Genomic DNA, 24,818 nt, shown 5'->3' on the forward strand with positions numbered 1-24,818 from the left:
CTAAATAATTGGCCTTGCAATGGAAGAATACAGGGATCTTATGACCTCTTTGTCCCTGGATGAGATACCCTTACTTATGAGGTGGGCAATGTAGAAAGCTTTCCGTACAACGGAAGTAACATCGTGGTCAAAAGTCAGGTTGCTATCAACCTGGGTGCCCAAATCCCTCACTACTGATTCTGTACTTAAGACGTTATTAATGTGATATGTGGGGATGTCACTCTCCCCAAAAGGGATGATGTTGCATTTTTTGGCATTCAGCTTGAGGCCATGTTTCTGTTACCAGTCATTTGTTTGGTTGAGGCCTTCCTGGAGGACGTTTACATCACTTGGGGAATTTATGCCTGCGCCCAGCTTGCAATCATCTGTAAACTTAGTCAGCCATAGCCCACTGGTTTTGGCCTGCACCTCAGAGAAGTATATCCCGAATAACAGAGGCCCCCAAGACCGATCCCTGGGATATGCCGCTTGTTACGGGTGTACTGCTTGAGGTGGCTTCCCCTGTTTAATTAGGTGGGTTCTATCAGTGAGCCAGTTTGCTACTCATCTGTTAACATATGGATTGATGCCTAGTTGAGAGAGTATCTACTATGTCTGAGTGGGGAATAGTGTTGAAGGCTTTGGCCAGGTCAGGGTAGGCGGTGTGCAGCGTCTTCTCTGTCCATGGCTTTGGTTACTATCTCAAAGAATTTGACCATATTTAACAGACATGACCTCCCCTTGACAAAGCCAAACTGTGTGGGGTTGAGTGTTTGGAGGTTGCCAATGTCCCTGTTAATGAGGTCCATGATGTCCCTGTTAATGAGGTCCATGATCCATTCCATGGCTTTTACAGATCAGGCTAGTTAGGCTGATGGGTCTAGAATTTCCTGGATCTGTGGACGCTTCGCCTTTTGTGTAAAGGGATGACTGTGTCTGTACTCCATTTGGCTGGGACAAAGCCAATACTAAGGCTTTGGTTGAATAGGGTGCCTAATAGTGCTGCAAGTTCATGTAGGATGCAGCCTGGGATGTTATCGGGTCTTATGGAGGCTGTATTTTTTTGCCTTTGAGAGGGCAGTGATGACCTGTTCCCTAGAGATAATTGGTGGGGGTCAGGTACTGGGGATGTCCTGATTTACTGATGGGGCGGGGGGGACAGAGGGGAGAAGTTTTCGTTGAATCTGTCAGCCAGTATATTGGCTATATTTACAGCATTTGTGTATGTGGTGTCCTTGACCACCAGTTCTGAACAGATCTGGGTGCTTCCTTTGAGACTGCAGACATATGTGAAGAAGGCCTTATGATTGTCTCTAATAGATGTGGCCAATTTGTACTTGAAGTTGGCTTTAGAGGATTTCACTAGTGCTCTTATTTGCTTGCTCAGGCTAAGGAGAGATTGCTTCCAATTGGGCACCTGCGCCTTCTTGGTCTTGGACAGCAATTTTTTCCTTTTGTTATATAGTTTATTTATTGTAGACATCCACCAGACAGGTTTACTCTTCCTTGCGGGGGATGATTTTGTCCTGTCAGGTACTCCTGATTCCATGCATCAATATAAATGCTCGTATAGTACTTTGGTGTAGATTTGGACATTGGTTCCAGTTCCTACAGTGGGGGAGGGGGCTGTGAAGCTGTTTATACCATCCCTCAGGAGGTTGTAACCAGCTTTGGAGAATTTTTTTTTTGTTTGACCCTAGCTAGAGGGGGGCAGGGGAGATGGTGACTTTGAAAGTGACCACTTTATGGTCTGATCTTTCCAGGGAGGATGAAACCATAGGGGTGCTGCAGTGGTTACTCACGTTGATTAATTCAAAGTCCAAGATATTATCACCTATTGTGGGGGTATGGACTTCTGTTTAAAACAAAAATTCCCAGATGAAATGAGGAGACTTGAACTACTCTTCTTGGGGGTCATATATATCAGAGTACCCTTTAGAAATACAGGGAAACCAGTCATGAACAATATTTGATATAGGTGTGACAGATCAGACCAGACCACTTTGAGGCTTAACCTACACAGACTGAACAGACCTGGCTACAACAGAGTCTGATGAGCCCCTTGATTCCTGTGTAATGGAAGAAAAGGCCCAAAACCTCTTGTAAGAAGTGGCCTGATTGCTTAATTTATCCTAAAGCTAGTCATATTCAATTCATGAGGCACTCCAAAACTCAAATGAGATTAAGAAAGTGAGAACACAGAGACCAGTTGGTGTCTTTGACAAAAAAAAAACTGACAGCAACAGCATATTCCCATCTCTGTATTGGTGTACAGCATGCAGGAATCTTTTATCTTCTTATATTGCCTTTTGCACCATTACAAAAAAAAGCGCATGCCTAAAGTGATCTCCAGTCAGGAGACCTTTTCCCTTATGACTACTGGGAAAATAATATAGAAGTGGCAAATAGCCAAAGAATGACATTGTAAGCATACACTTGCTGGGGAGGCTACATTTTAATAGTTTAATTTGTCTTCAGAAGTATAGGAGAACTGATTATGAGATGCACTGCACATAGGTATTGATAGCTCGGACAACTCTAGAGCTAGACTAAAATTGATTCATTGTGGCCTAACCTTAAGATCCAGGCCATAAGCAAAGCAGCCACATGGTTCTGTTGAACAAGAAATGGCCTGTCTTAATTACAGGACCCAATAACCTCATACACAGGCAGTCTGATTATTCTGCACCTCCCAAACCAGTCTTGCTAACATGTAATTGATTGCAACTTCATTTACATCTGGGGCAAAGTGGAGAATCCAGAGACCATTATAAATCACTGTCTTGTACAGAATAATCAGTTGTCTAGCAGGAATTGCCAGGTACACTATGGGAAATCAGTAAGTCCAGAATTATGCTTCAGCCGTGCCCTTCTCAAGGATGACCTCATACCTCTCAGCCAGTTAGTGCACGAAATCTGGATAAAGCCAAAAATAGTGGGGGGAGCAAAGGCCCAGAAACTAGGGACAGGTTATACGTATTGCTCTTGTAAACTTAGAAAGTTGGTAGAATACCATGCTTTGTATTAGCATGCATTTTTGAAGGATATGAAGTCTGAAACTCGAATGCCTGTCAGTATTTATTTAATTCAATTCCCAATGATTTACCAGAAAACCGCAAATTTTATGAGGAATAGACCAAAAATATGAAGGAAAATTTTGGACATTCTACAAAAATCTAGACTGTTGAGATGTATGCATCACATTCTCTTTAAGCTGCAGCTATTCCTAGAAACACTGAAGAGTTCCGGCCTCTTCTTTAAGCCCTCAGTGTATGTGAACCTTGTGTCCTTTCCAGTGTTGCTTCTGAAGCTGACTGTTGACTGGAGAATTGTGGCCATTGTTTTATGTGATGAGAAAGCAGTACTGCATCCATATTTAACCGGATCTTAAACATTGCTGTATAAATGACTTGAGACTTTCTAGTTTGCAAAACTAGAAAGTTAAGGATAAAGACATCCTGCTTTCTGTGACTGTCAGCTGAATAATTAAAGGTTGCATAAAACCAAATTTGCACTTTTTTTCAGGTTTTCAAAATGATGACTGGTGCTATTCCTTCATGGCAGACATCGGAACACTCACTAGAATATTTCTTGGAGATGCAGGGTTGCTCTATAAAGCCCTAAAGACTGTGTGGCCTTTCTCAGTTTGGATTATTTCTGTGGGCTAAACTATTCGCAGAATACATTCATAACAAAACCATAGCAATTGCATCCTTCCACTTTCTATGCCACACCTACAGGACGTATGTTTTTCTGTCTCCCTCTGTTAGCTTAAGAGTTCAGTTTCATATAATTTATTCTTGGACTCTGCTTGTGCAAGCTTGTTTAGCTTGTGTTAAGCTGTTTGCAGTTCATCAAGATGTCCCTGTAAACTGTTTGGTAGGATGATGTTTCCTCGGTTATCTGCCATTTGTCAGTGACGGACCCATAAAAAGTAGATATTTTAAAATTGATTTTAATGATCTCTTCCCTAATGTTTCCAAGAGAGGCCCCTTGCATTTATCCATTTTCTGCTCCTTTGGGGGCTGATGGCTTCATTCTTTTTGGCTTGGCAGATGGCTTTGGTATAGTTTGGATTCTGTCACGTGGTTGCCGAGGAAAAGTGATCTTAATTGATTTATTTTTCATTTCTGCATTCACCAGGTAAAAACTGTCTCCAATCAATTCTATCCACAAGTCTAGGCATGGAGGAGACTTTTGAACATAAGAAATTAGTCAAGTAAATCTCTTGGGTGAAGTGGAGGTGGTTCTAGATGCTTTTACCGTAACCATCTTTACCAGAAGTCCCTATCATTAGAGAGCCTGATTGCCATTCAGGAACTTTCAGTAGGTGAAAAAGTTTGGGTCCAAAACTTGTGTGGTTGATTATAAGCATGTTATTGCATTTGGAGGAACTTATGGAGAAAACCTTATAACCAGTGCAGTACCATGGTTCTAGTGATGGGACTGGTCCTGTTAAGTAGCTCCCTATAAGAAGTCTAAGACCTATAATGACAAGTTGCATGACTCCAAAAAAAAAAAAAAGTGCAGCAATTGTCAACACTCACTGTAACACCTTTTAAGACAGTTTCTCCAGTTGAGCCTCCTCCTTCAACCCTGCTATTCACTTCAAGATGACCATACTGTGGATTAGGAGAGTACTGGATCTCCACAACCTGAGGCTTGATGTATATTCCTCCTATTCAAGTTTACACTTTTGTTTTGTGGTCTTCAGAATGCCCATGTTACACATATTTGTATCCACTGTCAAGACAGGTATTGGACAATAAGCACTGGGTAAATGACAGGTATTCAACAATAAGATCAGCCTATTTCTCATTTCATAAAAACTGGTTTGTTAATCATGGATGGAGAAGGTGGACTTGAGCAAGACTCTGGGCAGCTTGCAAGGTGGTCATACAGGTAGCAGCTGAGATTTAATCACTCAGACACTCACACACACACACACACACACACACACACACACACACACACACACACACACACTCTGACTGGGACTGTGCAGTGGTTAACTTTGTCACCATGCAACAAGATGTTCTCTGGTTCGATTCTCAGCTGGGTGCCTTCTGTGCGGAGTCTGCATGTCCTCTCTGCATTTGCATGGGTTTCCTCCCACATTCCAAAGACATGCTTCTGCAGAGTTTCTCACTGGGCATCTGCCAAAAGTAAGCTCTGTCCTAGTCGGACTTTCTGGTCAACAAATGTTAAATAAATAAAATCAAATTTAGTACTAATAAATTTATGACAAGCCCCCTGTACCACAACAAGGTAGCCATGCACAGAGGTTCACACACTGACTGGCATTTAGTACCAATGTTACATTATGATAAACCCCCTGTAACACAGCAAGGTAGCCACTCACAGATGTACACACATATTGACTGGCATTTAGTGGTAATATTGCTACATTATAACAAGCTTCTGTACTGCATCAAGGTAGCCAGTCCCACAGAGGTACACAAAGACATCCACACAGACTCCCTTACACAAGACAAGACAGCTACACGGACCCACACGTGATGAAGATAGCACTACAGTAAGACTGAACATTAATAGTTTAAAATACTGGGCTTATGAACTAATAATGATGCTAGAATAAAATTTTGCAGTAGCATGCGTTGTGTGGCCCCACATTTGTGATGAACAGCCCAAAACTAACAAACATCTGTACATTGTGCAACATTCTCACAGCCCCTACCAACCTCCTAACCTCTAAACATAATTCCAAAGCCGAAAGTGACAAAGGTGTAACATCAAGGATAGTTACAAACATTACTATGATAAACTTAGAAAGATATTAGAATAACAGGGATTTCATTAAATAATCAATACATTCTGCAGAACTCTTCCCCCCCCACCACCACCACCAAAAAAAAAAAAAAGAGACCAGGACGTAACATTAGGGATTAAAAATACTCTGCTTATGAACCTTGTACAGATGGTAGAATGACAGATTTTTCCAGTAGCATGCGTTGTGTAAATCCACATTTTTGATGAGTAACAGACCAAAAATACAGGTCAAAACCTCTAAACATTGTGCAACATTCTCACAGCCCCTACTCCTCTCCTAACCTCTCTGCTTAACAATTCTAGACAAAGCCAAAAAAAAAACTGCAGAACAAAGGTAGGATATCGGAGATGGTTTGAAAGTTTGGTATGATCAACTTTGATAGTCGAACAAGGTTTGCATTGGCACACATTAAGACATCAGTACATTCTGCAGAATTCTCACAGCCCTTACCCCCCAGTGTCTCAGCACAATAAATCTGGATGAAGTGAAAGCAAAATAAAAACACAAAGGCATGATGTTAAAAAAACAATGTGCTTATGAGCAAACAGATGCTAGAATAACAGATTTTGCACTAAAATGCATTGCATAACCCCACCAACCTCTTAGCACAATAACTCCAGACAAAGCAATGATTGTAGAACAAAGGCGTAACATCAGGGATAGTTATAAACATTGTCAGTATACACAGTACTAGCATAACAGGGTTTGCATTAATGTACATTAAAAGAACAGCTGCACATTCTGCAACATTCTCGCAGCCGCTTACTCCCCTCCCAATTTCTCAGCACAATAATTCCAGACAGATCAAAAAATTATCATAGAAGCGTGTAGTATCAGGCATAGTTGTAAACATTGCCGGTATACACAAAACACACTAGCAGATCAGAGTTTGCATTGGTGTACATTAAAGCATCTGTACATTCTACAGCATTCTCACAGCCACTGTCCCCACTACCAATATTTCATCATAAAACAGAAATGTATTAATGAATATTCTGATGGCAGACTACCTAAAATAACTATATCAGATCTGGACATTAATTACAGAAAAGCCTTCCTTTCTAAATCTCTTGGCAGAATAATACTGGACAAAGATGAAATTAAACTGTTACAACCACAGCCCCCCCACTTTCAAAATCATCTTAGCATAAGAACTCTACAGAAAAAGTTATACAATCCTCTCCCTAGGTTTCCTCACCCCCCCCCCCACCAGCAACAAATAAAGTTAAAAATAAACCCAGCAACTTACCTTTTCTGCAGTTGATAGAAGGCTGCTACTAATACTCTGCTTGCTTCTCCTACACACAGACCAGAAGAGTTCAACCCTTTTAAATTGCCCTCAAAAGGACAGTTTTTCAGATCTTTTTGAAATTGCCCTTACAAGGGCAGTTAAAATATGGCTGCTTTGCTGGTCCCATGGTCATTCCAGGCAAACTTGCATCCTCCGTCTGTCCTCACGCCATACCTCTCAACCTCTTAGCATGACAAATCTGGGCAAAGCCAAAAAATAATGGGGGAACAGGGGCTTAAAAATAGGATCACTTTTTAAATATAGCTCATATAGACTTATAAACTTGCTTTCAGGCTTTGCTTTAGCGTACATTTTCTGAGGATATAAAGCAGGGTTACCAGCTGTCCTTTTTTGCGAGGGACAGTCCTCTTGGGGCAGTTGTGTACTTTAAAAAAGTAAAAAATGGCAAATGTCCTGAGATTTTAGGAGAAAATATATTTCTCAAGTTTTCTTTAATAGTATTAAACAGATGTCCTTCAAGGATGCATCTGCAGTCATCACATATGGGTTTTCCTGCCTCAGGCAGCCCTTCGATCGGCCGGATTCCAAAGTATGGGTCCGGCGTCGGCTGATGTCGCCCTTTCCCCGACGTCAGAGCACCTGGGGTATAAAAGCGTCAGCCGACGTCATCTTCCCCAGTCTTTCTTGCCGCGTGGTGCCCGAAGCAGAAGCAGTTCGCAAGTGCCGGTCGGCCAGCTCCTGTAATTCAGCTATCGAAGACTTCAAAAGCTAAGTACCCCGTTGGGGACTCTTTCTTGCCTCAGCCGATGTCAGATAAAGTTAATAATTGCTTAACTTGTGGGAAACAAATACCTCATAAGGATTTCCACTCTTACTGCCTCCCCTGCCTAGGCCCAGACCACGACGTCTCGGCCTGTTCAGCCTGTGCTTCCTTCAACCGACGCACACTTAGACGTCGGGCGGAGTTTGCAGAGGAATTTTTGGGGCTAGTTTTTCGTACAATATGCCGTTGGAGACTCCGACTTCACATTTAACAAAGAAACGGAAGGACAAGGACCGACACACGCGGGTTGCGGTTTCGGCTGAAACCACGGCCGGGCCTACCGCGAGTGTCTCGGTCTCGGCTGAAATAGAGTCGAGTCATTGGTACTTCCGACCCCCGAAACCGCTCTACTGACAACCTCGGCCCCGGTGGCCCCTGCTGAGTCGGTTATTGAATTTCCTTCAGAAACTGGTGTCTTGGAAACTTCCGACACCATTCCTCTAGACAAAACTACACCAGCACGTGGTGCAGCCAGGCCTCCTGCATCCATGTCCATAAAGGCATTCACCAGGGCTAAAGCTGCTAAACACACAAAAGCTATGCTTCCCAAGGTTATTCCTCAGGGACCCACTACAAGTTCACAGATTCTAACCTTAGCAGAGGACCTTATTTCCTTAATTAGGGGCTCTCAACCCCATCCGGACAGGGGCTCGCAACTCCACTAGACAAAAGGCCCAGGGTTGAGCCCTCTGATCTCCACTCCTCAGAGGAGGCCTCTGATGGCTCTGCTCTCTCAGACTACCAGGAGGGGGCTTTTTCGGCCTACGAGGACTCTGATGCAGAGGAATCTATCCCCTCGGCCTCCCCTCCTGAAGAACTGTCCTTCGGGGAGACCCTTCACACTATGAGAGAGCATTTCAAATGGCAGGGCAAGGAATTCTCTGATTCCAGGAAAAGATTAAGAACTTTTCTGCATTTACCTCAGCATAGACCTTTGGCTATTCCTCCTGTTTTGAATGTCATTGATGATGTGTACTCTGAGTCTAGCATAACCCCTGACACTCTTCCTCCGGCCCCTGTCAAACCCGATAGGTACTACAGGGTCCCGGACTCGCATCATTTTCTTTACAAGGCTCACTCTGCTGAGCCAGAAACTATTTCCCAGGGCCCTAAAGGGGTTGCAACTGCCACAACTAAAAATCCACTCCCCTCTGAAAGGGAGTCCAGGGCTTTAGAGAGATGGGGTAAAAAAGTGTATACTTCTGCTACGCTTTCTATGAGGGCATTAAATTGTCAGTTTCATATGATACAGTACCAAGAGTATTTGTTAGATGAATTGCATAAGAAACTGTCTTCACCTGAACCCCTAGATCGCAAATCACTTCAGGATCTGGTACATAACTCCCAGCAGGTTAGCAACCATTTCTTGCAGTGTGGTTATGATGCATTGGAAGCTTCATGTAGGTCAGCTATGACAGGTGCAGTCATATGTAGGCATGCTTGGCTGAAAGAACAATCTCTGCCAGACCATGTTAAAGCTAAGCTTCTGGATGCTCCACTGGAAAAGCAAAAGTTATTTGGCTCCACTGCCCAGGAGGTCTTAAAGAAATTTGAGGAAAAGGCAAAATCTGTACAAACAGTCAGAGATTTTCTACAAGTCCAACCACCAAGATTCAGCAGAAATTGGCCTACCAGGAATTGGTCCTTTCCGGACACAGAAAGATTTCAGAGAGGCAAGAACAGGCGTGCCAGAGGTAGAGGGCAAGCTAGAGGCTCCTACAGAGGACGTCAATGGCAGCCTCCCAACCAGAGAGGTAGTGCAGGACCTACAACTGCTGCACAAGGACAGACTCAATGACTTTGCTTTGACTCCGCCAACCAGGGCTCAATTAGAAGCACCTTTGGGCGGAAAGCTTTCTTTATTCTCAGAAAATTGGCACAGTATTACAAGAGACAAATGGACACCGCAAATAATAGACGAAGGATACAGGTTCCATTTTCACACATTGCCAAAACCAAAAGGCATGCCAGACCTGCCACCAAATCAAAGGGCAGAGGCGTTAAAGCAAATCTCCAACTTAATGCAAATGAAAGCTATAGAAAAGGTTCCTTTTTCAGAACAAGGCCAAGGATTTTATTCCAGACTATTCCTTGTTCCAAGAAAAGAAAATCAATGGAGGCCTATTCTCGACTTGTCCGCACTGAATACTTATCTCATTGTGCCAAAATTCAAAATGCTGACTCTACAGCAACTCCTTCCCATGCTGGGCAAGGGGTCTTGGCTGGTGACTCTAGACCTCAAGGAGGCATACCTGCATGTCCCTATCAGACAAAGTTGCAGAAGACACCTCAGATTTCTTGCAGGTTCAGAGCATTATCAATTCTCAGCATTGCCCTTTGGCTTATCTACTGCGCCCAGAGTATTCACGAAATGTCTGGCATCAGTAATTGCACACTGCAGACTTCAGGGGATTCAAATATACCCATATCTGGATGACTGCCTTATACAAGCGGACAGCCAACAAACTTTGGTAAAGGACTTGAATTATGCCATCCACCTACTGCAGGCCTTGGGATATACAGTCAGCATTCACAAATCAAGACTTGTTCCATCCCAAAGAATAACTTTTCTGGGTGCGGATCTAGACATAACCACCCAAATGGCTTTTCTCACAGAAGAAAAACAAAGACAACTACCGGATTACTTCAAGAATTTGACAAGACAAACTCAGCTGACTGCAAGGAAAATCCTGTAGGCCCTGGGTTACATGGCATCGTGCATTCTTCTGATTCCACAAGCAAGGCTACATATGAGGAAACTACAATGGTACCTAAGGAGTTTATGGACTCAGCATAGTCACAGCTTAGAAACTTTGATCCCACTCATTCCATGCCTCCAAAAGGAATTTCTGTGGTGGGCTCAAGCAAGCCAGTCAAACAGGGGTCTGCTCTTCAGCAAACCAATAGCCAGCCAAACCATTACAACCGACGCTTCAGACCACGGTTGGGGAGCACACATGGAAGGCAGATGTATTCAAGGACTATGGTCACAAAAGGAGCTACGCATGCACATAAACCAAAAGGAAATGCTGTCAGTGATGCATGCAATTGAGGCCTTCAAACTCTTTCTGCATCAAGGCCACCTGCTAATAAGGACAGACAACACCACAGTTATGTGGTACATAAACAAGCAAAGAGGCACCCATTCCTACCCTCTTTGCAGACTGGCAATGAATCTATGGGAACTTTCCTTGAAACTCAATATAGAGCTGCAATCCCAGTTTGTGCCAGGAAAAGACAATATACTGGCGGACAGCTTAAGCAGAAATATCATGGATGCTGCACCCAGTCCTCTTCCTACAGATAACACAATCATGGGGAAGGCCGGACATAGATCTTTTTGCCTCCCCCCACAATCATCAGCTGAAGAAATTCTGCTCCAGGACATACCACCCTCAAGCATGGAAAGTGGACGCCCTGTCTTTCAGCTGGAGAACTCTAACAGTGTATGCATTTCCACTTCTTCCATTAATGACCAAGGTCTTACTGAAGATCAGGACAGAGCAGCCAAAAGTGATTCTGATAGCTCCGGACTGGCCAAGACAGCACTGGGTACCCACTGTTAAAGAGCATGTCACGCACGAAACCATGGCCTCTTCCTCAATGGCCACTTCTCCTGGCACAGCACAATTACAAAACTCTCCATTCCAACCTGAAAACCTTGCAACTAACAGCCTGGAAAATACCTTGACTCCTCCTCAGGATAAGCTATCCAAGAGAGTGAAGGATATCATCATGGAAGCTCGCCGGCCTTCCACAAGAAAGGCATATTCAGCAAAATGGAAAAGATTTCACACTTGGAGCACCAAAAAGGGCCTAGATGCGACAGTGATGAACATGGCACATATCCTGGAATACTTGGCAGAAATGCTCCACAATGGCCTGTCTTACTCTTCCATTAAAATTCATGCTTCAGCAATTTCAGCAGAGTACAATACTGATCCACCTGTCTTTTCTCATCCTCTCCTAAGGCAGTTTCTAAGAGGAATTAAAAACATCAATCCTCCAAGGAAACCTCCAGTGCCTACTTGGGACCTTAACTTCGTGTTGGAAAAACTAACTCTGCCTCCCTTTGAGCCAGCAGCATCTGCAGAACTACAGTTCCTGTCTTGGAAGACTGCCTTCCTTCTGGCCATAACCTCAGCAAGAAGAGTATCTGAGTTGCAGGCCCTCATGGCAGTACAGCCATTTCTTATTTTTCATCAGGACAGAGTCTCATTGAGAACCAATCCTTCATTTATGCCAAAGGTGGTATCCAGGGTCTCATTAAACCAAGCTATTCACCTGCCTACCTTCTTTCCAAATCCACAAAACGAAGGGGAGAAACTTCTGCACACCCTGGACATACACAGACAGTTGCGCTACTACTTGGACAGAACTAAAAGCTACAGAAAAACTGACCAGTTGTTGGTAGCATATGCTGCTGGTGCACAAGGAAAAGCAATTTCCAAACAGACAGTTTCAAAATGGATAGGGAATTGCATTCGTTTTTGTTATTCCTTTCATGGAAAAACTGTGCCAGCTAACATTAGACCTCACTCCACCAGAGCCACAGCCACCTCCACCTCCACCTCCACAGCCTTCTTAAGAGGGGTGGCTACCAAGGACATTTTAGAAGCTGCTACATGGAGCTCCGTGCATACATTTTCCAAGCATTACAATTTACCTTTATATTCCAGATCCAGAGCAGGCTTTGCTACGGCAGTTCTGCAGGGCATTTTAGCTACACCATCCTTTACATAGATCCTCCACCCACAGATTGGCTATGGTATTCTACCCATATGTGATGACTGCAGATGCATCCTTGAAGGACATAGTACAGTTTTGTACCTACCATAAATGTAGATGTCCGATAGGTATGCATCTGCAGTCAGGGTTAACCCTCCCTCCTTCCCCTCTTTGGTATTTATTGGGTACTTTTCCCTCTCATAGCTAGCTGGGGTTATCTATTATGGTGTATTTGTTTTATATATATATATATATATATATATATATATATATATATATATATATATATATATATATATGCGTGTTTGGACTTTATTGCATTTCTCCAAATTTAGCCTTCCTTTGAGGGCACCTGGCATCTGGGGCAAGAAACACTGAGGAAGATGGCGGTTGCTGACGCTTTTATACCCCAGGCGCTCTGACGTCGGGGAAAGGGCGACATCAGCCGACGCCGGACCAAGACTTTGGAATCCGGCCGACCGAAGGGCTGCCTGAGGCAGGACAACCCATATGTGATGACTGCAGATGCATACCTATCGGACATCTACATTTATGGTAGGTACAAAACTGTACTTTATTTTATATCTGAAACACCTTAGTGTTATACAAAATAGTATAAGCAACTCAAATGCTGCAAGAAGCTTGTTTTGGCAAAAAAAAAAATAACTTCTGCCTTTTGTATTGGCTGTGAGTATGTTTTTTTTTTCTGCACAATCTCTCCTTTCTTAAAAAAAAAAAAAAAAAAGTCCCACTTTATGCATTTGAAAAGCTGTCAACCCTGTACGTCTGAAACTTAAATGTCTGCCGTTATTTAGTGACTTCAATATTCACTGATTTATAAGAAAACCACAAATTTTGAAGAACAAACCAAAAATATGAAGCAAAAATCTCTACTTTTTTAAACCTGGGCAGTGCCGAAAATCCACAGAACTGACCCAACGGACCATAGATTACAAAAGCCAATCAGGAAACTAGAACTTGCATGTTTGACTGCTGCAGCCAGTCAGGTCCCTTGCTTCACTGAAGTGGACCTGATTTAGTGCAGCTTACAAGTAAAGCAAGGGACCTGATTGGCTGCTGCAGGCAAGGAACCAAGTTCTTTCAGAAAAAAAAAAAAAAAAACTGGAATCTCACGACAATGCTATATGGCCAAATGACCGAGGCACCGAACAAGAAGAGGAAGAGATGGAGAAACCCTAGGCTGCTTCATGTGGGGGCCCTCATACACAGGGAGATAATCGGGGGCTCCCCCCAGCCGTGGGTTCAGCTGGTGCTTAACGCCGGTTATGGAGGGGGTGCAGAAAAAGCTTTAATTTGTGTTTGCTGAAAGAGGCTTTGAGCAATTGTTTTAATTTCCATACTGTTTTGTCTGTTGGAAGAACAACCTTCATTTTAAATAGTCCGGAATTCCTTTGCATTACCTCGTGCTTTTCTATTCACTTAGCTGCATTCATAAATGTTCGTCCTTAGTCTTCTGGTGGTGCTCACATTATGGTGGAGTTGTTTGCAGGATGTTATTTAGCATCTTTTATGGGTTATGTGATGCTCTTGTTTCAGTGAAACCCAGTTGTATAAACCTGATTCAGAGAACTGGCATTTGCTGTTTTTGTGTATTTATTTGTTTACTTGTATAGAAGTAAAATCCTGCGTGTGGCATCTGTTTAAGTAATGTAGCTAAATCTGTGGTCGCAGAATCTCTTGGCAAGTTTTAACTTTCATAGTTCTAATAACTTGCAAGTGCCAGTTCATTTAATCTGTTTTTTCTAGTTTGATTTTGCTAAAACAAATCTCAGTTGAGCAGCTAGCCAAATGCTGTTTCCTCTCTCGATGTGACAGTAGACAAAATTAATGGTATAGTCTAAATATACATATATGAGAGGTCAGATTGTATTAGTAACATTGGTATGACTATTCTTTAATATTTAAAAATAATTAAAGAATGCTAGTAGTACAAGTTGTAATTAACTGAAAATTCTAGTAATTTTAGTAAGCTTGCTCTGTTTTTTCCTTCAGGCTATGAAAGCTGTAGGTGCAGAACCGTTTCCTAATTTTTATGTGGACTCACAGAAAGAAAATGAGGTATTGTTTAGAAATGGATACATGTACGAACAAGTTAAAGTAGCATTTCTGTAGAGTAAATAAAAAAAAATCAACAAAATGTACTATTTCTGTTTGTTTAGCGCTGGGATGTTATATCTAAGTCACAGCTAAAAAATGTCAAAAAAATCTGGATTAGAGAAAACATGAAGAATGAAGCAAAGTTAGAGAAGGAGGTAAGTGCTGATTTTTATTTTCTCTTTTTTTTTTTAATTTTTTAATTTTTTTTAGTACTACCAAGATTAAAAAAAAAGAATTGTAAAGTCTGTAAAACATTTTATTAGATTGAAGATCAGCTGCGTAGAGAAAAGAACCTTGAAGAAGCTAAGAAGATGGTCATTAAAAATGACCCAAGCCTACCGGAGCCTAAAAAGGTATTTGAAATTGTTTTTTTAATATGCTTATTTTTCTAAGCTGCTATATTACCCTCTTGATAAAGAAGATTTGCATACCAAGTGCAGTTTCAATTCTGTAGCATTAATTTCCAGTAGTTGTTGGGCAATTTTGAAGTATATCCATACAGAATTATTTTTTATTCATGCTGTACAGATATAGTTGCAAGAATGTGTAAATACCTTTGTGTGTGTGTGTGTGTGTGTGTGTGTGTGTGTGTGTGTGTGTGTGTGTGTGTGTGTGTGTGTATACATGTATATGTAGATATAATAAAAAATGTATCTTTTGTTGTTAAAATAGAAGTGGTAGTATTTCCTAAACATTTGTGTGCTGAGTGGGGTAGTTTGTAGGAGCTCTCTAGATTTATTCCATTTTTTTCTTTGTAATTTGTCTTAATTTTTTTTTCTTTGTATTTTGTTGTGTTGCCGTAATTTTCAATAGTGCTTTAGACATAACCCCACACCCTCGATATAGCCACGATCAGCCACAATTTTAACACAGAACTTTCTCACCTCAGTACTAAAAATTAATAATTATAAAAGTATATGCATTGCAGCGTTGTTTATACCACCAGGAAGTAATACCAGTGCAGTTGAAAATATGTTGGATATTTCATAACCTGCATCTTGAAACCATAGTAGTTGGTGATCTTTACATAGATTGGCCGCTCACCAATACAGCCACCCAAACTGCAAAATTAGTCTCTGTAACTTCATCCGGCTTATCAATAGAACTACAAGATTAATTAAAACTACAGATACAGTCCATACTTGACTGGTTTCTTACCTCCAACTCACAAACTAAAACCTCCAACTCACAAACTGTAAGCTCCTTTAGATAAAACCTCCAACTCACAAACTGTAAGCTCCTTTAGATGTTTACCTGATATTTGACAATCTCCCCACGTTTGCTTTAAGACAGCTTAGTAATAAAAGAAAATGAAGTTCTCTACTAACAAGGCAGTCTCACAAAATTCAACTAAAAAGCTTATAGCAATAGCCTAAGGCACTAACTGGTAATCTCAAAAGAGACTATGCCCTGAAACAATATCCAAGTTCAACACAGCATTTCTTAATATACTGAATCTCCATGCACCAATTCACACAAACCCAGACCCATGGTTAACGAAGGAAACCGCTCATGGTCCTGAGAGAGGGGGAAAGCACGGAAAGACAGGTAATCTGTTTTATTTGTAAGCCATTCAAATTTTCAGACACTGTAGAAACCCATACTTAACCCCTTTTATTCCAGAGTTTGCACATGGGGTCAGCTGAACTGATAAAACTGCAAAAATCGGTGGTTGAAATGAAAACAATGTTGGCTGAGTATGAGGTTGCTCAGGAAGAATTGTTGCAAAAAAAAGTGAGATGTGATGTCGATTTTCAGATCCAATTCTGCCGTTACCAAAAAGCGTGGTAACCAAAAAGCTTTAGAGCTTCTCCCTTGCCCATAATCCTTCAACCTCTAGCATGCCTTTGATCTCGTTTGCCGCTTGTCGTGAAAAGATGCGAGTATCCTCAGCTGTTAAGTTTCTGTTATTAAGATAAATGTAGTTTTTTTTTTTTCTCTTAAATCTCTCATACCTCTTGTATCAATATATCATTTCCTTATTCTCCTTACACTGTGTTGTAATTCTTGCATCCATTGTTGGTAATCCATTTTGTACTGTCTTTCTTGCACGCTAGTGGAGCTTTTATCACCATTGTTACTTTCATTTTTTCTTTAACACTTAGAAGAAGAAAAAAACTTTTCTTTACTGCCATTTCCTTTCAGTCATCGGCATGTCTGAGAAAAGGATCTTCTGGTTTAAAAAAGTGTCTGAAATTTAGGCACAAATTGCCTCTTTCAGACACTCGTACTCTTTGCATATACTTTTTGGGCCCTCGTATCTATAGGAGGATTGTTCTATATGTAAGAATTTCAATCCCAGGGTTCTTGTGGATAGAAAAAATACTCCTTCGTAAAGATTTATTGCCATCTATATTTGGTGAAGATATCTCTGGGGCTGAGTCCTCCAAAATTAAGCTAAAGAGTACTTGGGAGATTTAGTTAAGCCTTTTACTTCCTCAACTCCATCTTTGCAGTCATCGAGGAAGAGATCAAGGTCGGATCCCAAAGTTTCTCAAAATTCCTCCCCTTTGGATCCACAGAAGAAAAAATTTAGTAGATTCTATGTCCTCGGATTCGATAAAAAAACCCACAGATCCAACTACCTCAGATCTGATAATTGTTCCTAGGACCAGGTGTTCCCTTTCATATGATCCAGTGCCTTCCAGGGTTCCCTCCCCATTTTTGGAAAGGCTCTGATCCAAGTCACCTTCTCTTGCTTTCACTCATTCCTCCAGAAGTTTGACTGAGGAAGATGTGGACAGAATAATGAGGAAGTTTCTCTTGGCGCAGATTCAGATGGGTGTTTTTACCAGCTCGTACGTTTTACCAGCTTCTACCCCCTCAGGTCAGGAGGCCCATCCATCTATCACACCACCACTTCTTGCTCATTCTCTGAACCCTCTGGTTGCTTCAGAGTCACTAGAGCCGAACCTTCCGGCTCCGTCTGGCTTGGATCTTGAAGATAACTTCATCTTCCGATCCAAAGCTAACTCTGAGTGCACAGTCTCCAACATCTTCAGCTCCAGGTGACTCCTGGAGCCAAAGCTTCCTTGTTAGGTCTGAGGCATTGGAACCATCTCCGAGAGTTTTGAAGCAGTCTATGTGCCTTGGTGCTTCAGCACTGGTTAGCTTGGCTCTGACTTCCTCCTCTGGGAGATCGCCTTCAGGGTGGAGGGAGACAGCAGTCCAGAAGCCTGCCTTCTCGGAGCTAAGGTATTCACTACCTTGAAGGCAGACCGCTCCAGAGAGAAGAGAGTATTTTCTGTTCTGACAGGAAAGATGGATCCAACCCCCTCAGATCTCCAGTCAAGTTCCCAGATGTTTCTGTGCTTGGAGCCACATCATTCTACACCTCGGGGACAGCCAGCTTGAGACCCGCTGACTATCCAGCAGTGTTTCACAATGTCATCTGACACTTCACCAGAGCATTCCACCAAGGAAGTTCTTAGGAAGAGAAAGTGCAAGAGGAGGCACTTGGACTCTCCACTAGTCAGTCACTGAGGATACTGATTTCCATGAGGGAGAAGGGTCCCCATGATCACCTCTGGGAGACGCCTCATTTGGAGACTTCCTTGAGATCCTAAAGCAGAGAGGTGGTTGGACCTCCAGCAACCTTTCGCTGGAGGAATAGGTATTTCTCAAGGCCTTTGGAGCTGGCACATCTACCTCCTGGGTTTCTTCATCTCCCAGTGAGCTCATTGTTTTGATCTCTGCAGGCAGGGAAGGAGCCTGACTCAGTTGAGCCAATCCCTAAAGAGGCCAGATCGGACTCTGGCTACTCCTGTCGAGAAAGAATTTTGAATTGAGGGGGTGCCCGTGGATGCCGTGGTCGTGGCGGCGGCCACCAGAAAGGAACTTTGTGAAAAAAGTTCCTCTGTTCATCTCCCTAACAGGGAGTCAAGGGCGATGTGGACAGGTTTGGGAAGCATGTCTATGATTCAGAGACCTGTGCGCCCTTGCTGTCAGGTTGCCGAAATATTTGGCACATTTTGCTAAGTTGCAAAGGGATTTGATAAAGGAGGTTTCAAAATCCTTTTCAGGGACCATTACTGCTGAGGCTGAATTGTATGTGGCCTGTCAGTTGGCTACTCTCCATTCTATTTCGATTTCATCCATGAGGCTCATTTCACATGTAGTTGAGGGCATCGAAACAGCAGTGGGTTCGGGCACATCCATTAGGAGGCTTGCCTGGTTGTGCTTGTGTGATTTTGCTGAACCTTTCAAGTCCTCTCATTTGTCAGTGCATCTTTTGACGGAAGCTTATTGTTTGACCCAAAAGAAAAGGACACATTATCCAAGGGTCTATATTAGATCACCGAACGCTTAAAAAAGTGAGCGGTGATTAATCGACCCTATGTAAGCAAAAGCTTACAATTTCGAACGGTCAGAACAGCGATTTTTTTTTTTTTTTTTACTTTCTCCTAGGGGAAAAAAAATCGCTGTTCCAAAAAAAAAAATACAAAAAATACACTTTAAACATTACATTAAGAGGGGGGTTTCACCCCCTACTTAAATATACCAAACTCTGAGACTGCACTACAGTGCCGAAAATGGCAAAGTAACGAAGCAGCCAAGCAAATTCTTTCCCAGGGAAAGAATTTGCGTAAAAGCCGCTTCGATATTTTGCCGTTTCAGGCTTTTCAGTTCGACCAAGACGCATTTGAAAGAATGCGTCTTCAGTCTTCTAATAGGGAACAGTTATCCAAGTGTGAGAAAGATGGAAAAAACCCTCTGTGCGGTGGGCATACATTTTTCAATCCCTCAAAGATCCTTTTATAGGAATCGGCAAGTGGTTTGAAAACGTGGTTCAAGAAATCCCAGGCTCCTTTCCAGCATGTGAAAAAAGCTCCCCCTAGGGACAGAGGGGGCAACTCTAATGGATGACTGTATCCTCTCAGCAGAGGAGGCCTGCAAAACCAAGGGTCCAGAGATTCTTTCTCTGATGGACCTTATCAGTGCTGCTGAAAGGAGGCCCAATTTTCCCCCCGTGGAGACTTTCGGGGGGGGTCTGTTATCCCTGCACCAGAGAGCCTGACTAAATATAACAAGAGATACTTGGATGCAAAAGATTTTTTTCCAGAGGCTATGTAATTCCCTTTTCTTTTCTACCCCCAATCCGTATGCAACATTCCCGATGTTCCACCCAGTCAAAGGAAAGAAGCAGCACTCAAAATACAAAAGCTGCTAGGAAAAGAGTCCAGACCAGATAGAATCTGGAACTTACTCGAGATTCTTTTTAGTGCCAAAGAAAACAGGACTGGAGACCAATTTTGGATTTCAGCACTTTAAAAAAGTCTGTTTGACATACAAAGTTTCAGATGGTCACTGTTGTCCATTTTATCCTCCTTAGGCAGAACAACTAGATGTGCTCGACCTTCAGGATGTATACTATCATATAAATATGAACAGACAATGCAGAAGGTATTTATGCTTCCGTCTGGGAGCCAGTCATTATCAGTTCAGAACGCTACCCTTTGGCCTCACTGCAGCTTCCAGGGTAATTACCAAACACATGGCAGTGGTAGCAGCTCACTTGAGACTGCAGGGATTCTGTGTGTTTCCATATCTAGATGACTGGCTCATTACCACCCCAACCAGGCATCTACTAACAAGAGCAAGGGATCACATACTTCAGATTTGTTCTCATCTGGGTATAACCATAAATTACGAGAAGTCTCAGTTACAAGCAACTCAAACCTTAGAATACATAAGAACAGTCTTTAACACAATTTCAGTGCCAGCTTCTCTTCCTCTCTCAAAAGGTACAGACTTATCAGATTCTGGATCAGGAAGATAATTCACAGTACCAAAATTTCAGCCTGGTTGATCCTTCCCGGCCTTGGGATCGGTGTCAGCTGATATAATCTTAGTTCCGTTGGGAAGAATTCATATGAGAATTCTTCAATGGATGCTGGTAACATTGATAAAGTCTTTATCCACGCAAGAAAGCACAATTAAGAATCTCTCAGATATGCAAAAGATACCTTTGGTAGTGGATTAGATCAGATTAGGTTCTTTAAAGGCCTTCCTTTCATCCTCTCTTGGCCCAAGGCTATAGTGATCACGGATGCTTCCCAGATTAGGGGAGGCACATCCTGGAAGAAAACAGTCCAAGGGACTTAGTCCTCCGAAGAAGTCAATTTGCATATCAGTGTCCTAGGGATGAGAGCAGGCCTTCCAGGACGCTCTCCCTTTAGGGGCAGTTGCAACCCAAACAAACAATAGGTCAGTAGTTTGGTACATCAACAAACAAGGAGACCAGTTCTTGCCCCTTGTGTCAAGAAGCACTCAGAGTGTGGCAGTAGGCAATCTCATCCAACCGCTGTCTCATAGAAATGCACTTTGCAGTGAAATCCATGTGATAGCAGACGAATTGAACAGGTGCATTCTTCTACCTCACAAGTGGTCTCTGAACCTGAAAGTGACAGAAATGATTTTCTGTCAATGGGGCCAGCCTTGCTGCGATCTTTTTGCTTCTCCCCTAAACAACAAATGCAGCAGCTACTTTGCCCTAATCCTCCCTCAGAAGGAATCTTCGTGGGATGCTCTACTTCATGAATGGCCCCCCAGTCTACTTGATACTTGCCATCATTTCCCTTGTTTCTGAAATTTCTGCAGAAAGCTACCAGATTAAAGAGCAAAGTCATCCTCATTGGACCTTACTGGCCTCCTCAGATTTGGTTCCCCTTCCTATGACCTCCTGTACTTTGCCAACCTTGGATTCTGGATCCGATTCCAGACATCCTGTCGCATCCGACAGATATGGTTCATTTGGATATCTCAGACTTCAAGCTAAAAGCGCAGTTTCCCCAATTCCGTTAATAGCCAGACAGCCTATGCTCTCTTCTCCATCATATTCTTTTATCTTCCCTAAGCTTTATACAAGTAAGTGGAAAAAGTTAATTTGCTAGGCACAACAAAAACGTATCGATCCCTTTTCAGCTCCAGTGCATGGCATACTTGAATTTTTGGCATTAATCTTTAATGAGGGGGCTAGCTCCTCTGCCATTAAGGTTCAGTTAGTAGCAGTATCTAATTTTCATATTGGGTTTGAAAATTCTTCTGTGGCCACCTGTAAACTTTGTAAAGCATTCCTGAGAGCACTCTCTTATTGAGAGCCCCTACTCCACCATGGGATTTGAACTTGGTTCTGCAGGCCTTAATTCATTCCCCCTTTGAATCAGCAGCCAAGTGCAATCTTAAGTTCCTGACCTGGAAAACTATCTTCCTAGTGGCCTTTAGCTCTGCCAGAAGATTTTCAGAACTTCAAGCATTGTCATTCAAACCTCCCTACTTGATCTTTCATAAGGATAGATTTACATTACTTGTGTCTTTCCTTCCCAAGGTGGTGTCAGAATCCAGTATCAATCCAGCCAATAATTGGTCTGTATTCTTTCCTAAATTTGTAAGCAAAGGTGAATATATGTTGCATTTATTGGATGTTCACAAGACCATTACGGTTTTACTTGCATAGGATAAAAGAAATCTGGAAGACAGATCAATTATTCATCTCCTTTGCAGATCTGAAATTGGGCAAACCAGTTACAAAAGTAACTCTAGCCATATGGCTGACAGATTGCATTTCTTTTCATCTGTAACAAGTTGGGTCTAACCTTACCTAAACCTGTTAAGAGCCCATTCAGCTAGGTCCATGGCAACTTCTTCAGTGTTTCTATCCAGGGCTTCCATGGACAAACACATGTACAGCTGCAACCTGGGCCAGTCGTCATACCTTTATCACACATTACAAACTGGATCCGGTCTCAAGGAGTAAAGCAGCCTTTGGCTCAACTGTGCTCAGGAATATCCTTAGAGTCTACCCTGGATTTTATGTAGCTGGGAACTCTGTCCCAATAATTGAGGATAGAGTGAAAATTCACCACATCGGATAAAGAAGTTATGTATTCACCATAAAGTTCTATCTGTGTTGTCCATTTTCATTCTTCTTCAACTTCCCGCCCACCAACCCTTTTCACAACAGACTTCTGGAAGAATGAGATATTGTAATGTTGAGCTCCAGATATTGTTCCTTCTGTAGGATTTATACCTGTACATATTTATACACATGCATATACATTAACTGGTATTACTTATGTAAATCGGGAAACAATATCTGAGGTATGTTAGGGTTGGCACATTATGGGTAAGGGAGAAGCTCTACAGCTCTTTGGTTACCACAAGCTTTAGTAATGGCAGAGTCAGATCCAAGGTTTGTATCTGAACCCAACATTTGAGGAAGAGTGAAAATGAACAGTACAGACAGAATGTTATGGCGAATATCTAACTTCTTTATTTTCTACTGTACCAGAGAAACTGGAAGGAACAAACACCATTATTTTTATGAAAGCACAAATAAGCAACTGAACTGACATTCCAAACCAAATTTTTTTATTTGAAAGGGCGCATTATGTGTATGCTCCAAACCTGGCCATGAGAAAGGAGGCAAGACCTGTATTATTAAACATGCAGTCATACCAGCAGAAAGAATTGATCCTGACAAAACCTTGGCAAAAGGGCAAAGTATTAAAAACTGGAGACAGTAGAGTATTTGTAGAAAGTATTTACTGTACACCAGGCAGAAGAGAAACACATTTAGTCCAGCATTCGGGGAATGCCCAGAGGCAGGTATGAGATTCAAGCTGCTGTACCAAGCTGTCTTCAGAATATCTTTTTCCTGTAGGATCAATGTCCTTTTTGATGAAGAACAGGCTAAGGAGGAAATAAAAATTTGTCCAGCAAAAAGTGAGCCATCAAACAGAAGGAGAGATTGCTCCTCCTTCTCCTGATGATAAAGCTTCTAGAGAGACTTTGCCAGTGAAATCTTTTCCAGTTTTCCAAAGGAAAATGCTTGAAAGACAGAAACGTCTTACAGGAGCTGACTAGAAGAATACAGAGTACCTTCGCCTTGAACTGGAGTCTGATATTGGAAGATGGAGATGTACTTAAACTGGAGTCCAGGGATTGGGGGATGGAGATGAACAAGAAGACGACTAGCAACACTGAAATTAGTGAATAAATAAGTTCATAGGTACTAGACTATCTGCCCGAAGGCATTTATAAGTCTAGCCAGAATGTGTTGGCTTTTGCCATCCCCTTAGATAATTCTCTGTGCCTCTGTCCAGCAGAGCCACTGAAGTGATCCCTGAGGTAAACTTAGTTTCCCATCCACTCGTCAAGGTTTTATTTGAAGAGTGTTAGCAAGGAGCTCTGCCTAATGTAGATTGGGATCTTGTTCCAAAGCATGGGAAGTCTCTGGGACAGGAATCTATCCCTCCAGCATGTTCTATTTATTGTTGTGGTGAGGTTTAGATCTCTAGAGCGTGTGGTGCGAGTGGATAAAGTTTTCTTTAGGTGGAGCATGTCCATCAATTCTGGGTTGGACATGGCCTTGTATGTCAGACAGAGATCACCTCTGAGTAGGTGGTATGCAACCGAGTACAACTGGAATTTCTTCAGTTGAGCTGCATAGGGCATCTGTTTGAGGCCATTGATCCTCTTGGTGAGGTATTTCTGTGGTCTTTCCAGCTGTTGCAGGTGTTTTGTAACTTACATCCCAAATGGGGCGTTGTACTCAAGATGGGTCTGATGAGTGATGAGTAGAGGGGCACAATGACTTCTTTTGATCTGGATGCAAACCCTTTTGTGATTAGGTGAGCCACGTAGAAGGATTTTCTAACCACTTTGGCATCCATGGATGATATCTGGATCCTACAGGAAAAAGATATTCTGAATGTGAGACTGGTAAAGCATTATTCATATTTTGTGAAATTTTGGTTTTACAAGAAAAAGTAGAAAGATTGGACTTGTGTTGATTTTGTTAAACATGTGAGAGACTGAGAATTATATGCCCCACTTCATGTCATAAGTCTGGAAGAACACTGAAGGAAAGGAGGGAAAATGAAGAAAAATGACTAAAACAATTTTTGCTCTTAACAGTATTTATATGGGGCATTTCCTGATGCAAATTGCATATTACAATCACTGAAAAAAAGAAGTTATGTCCTACCATAACGTTCCATCTGTGTTGTTCATCTTCTTCCATTCATCACTGATGGGTTGGGTTCCAAGCCCTCGGAACCGAGTCGGCCTATTACCAAGCTTGCGCCAGCCAAAAAAACTCTCGAGCTAAGTCTCTACCCAGAATG

At 42.2% G+C, this 24,818-nt stretch overlaps 1 protein-coding gene across 1 annotated transcript in view; it reads left to right on the forward strand.

The window, feature by feature from the left end:
- NARS1 (asparaginyl-tRNA synthetase 1) overlaps positions 1-24,818 on the forward strand; it is a 963,811-nt gene that overhangs the window by 112,878 nt on the left and 826,115 nt on the right. The window contains exons 3-5 of the mRNA XM_044087034.1: positions 14,587-14,652; positions 14,754-14,846; positions 14,955-15,044. Coding sequence (XP_043942969.1) covers positions 14,587-14,652; positions 14,754-14,846; positions 14,955-15,044 — 249 coding nt within the window. The remainder of the gene's footprint in view (positions 1-14,586; positions 14,653-14,753; positions 14,847-14,954; positions 15,045-24,818) is intronic.

Source organism: Protopterus annectens, chromosome 1.part1, assembly GCF_019279795.1.
Source record: "Protopterus annectens isolate FY-2018-M chromosome 1.part1, PAN1.0, whole genome shotgun sequence".
In the NCBI taxonomy this organism is placed as follows: domain Eukaryota; kingdom Metazoa; phylum Chordata; order Ceratodontiformes; family Protopteridae; genus Protopterus; species Protopterus annectens.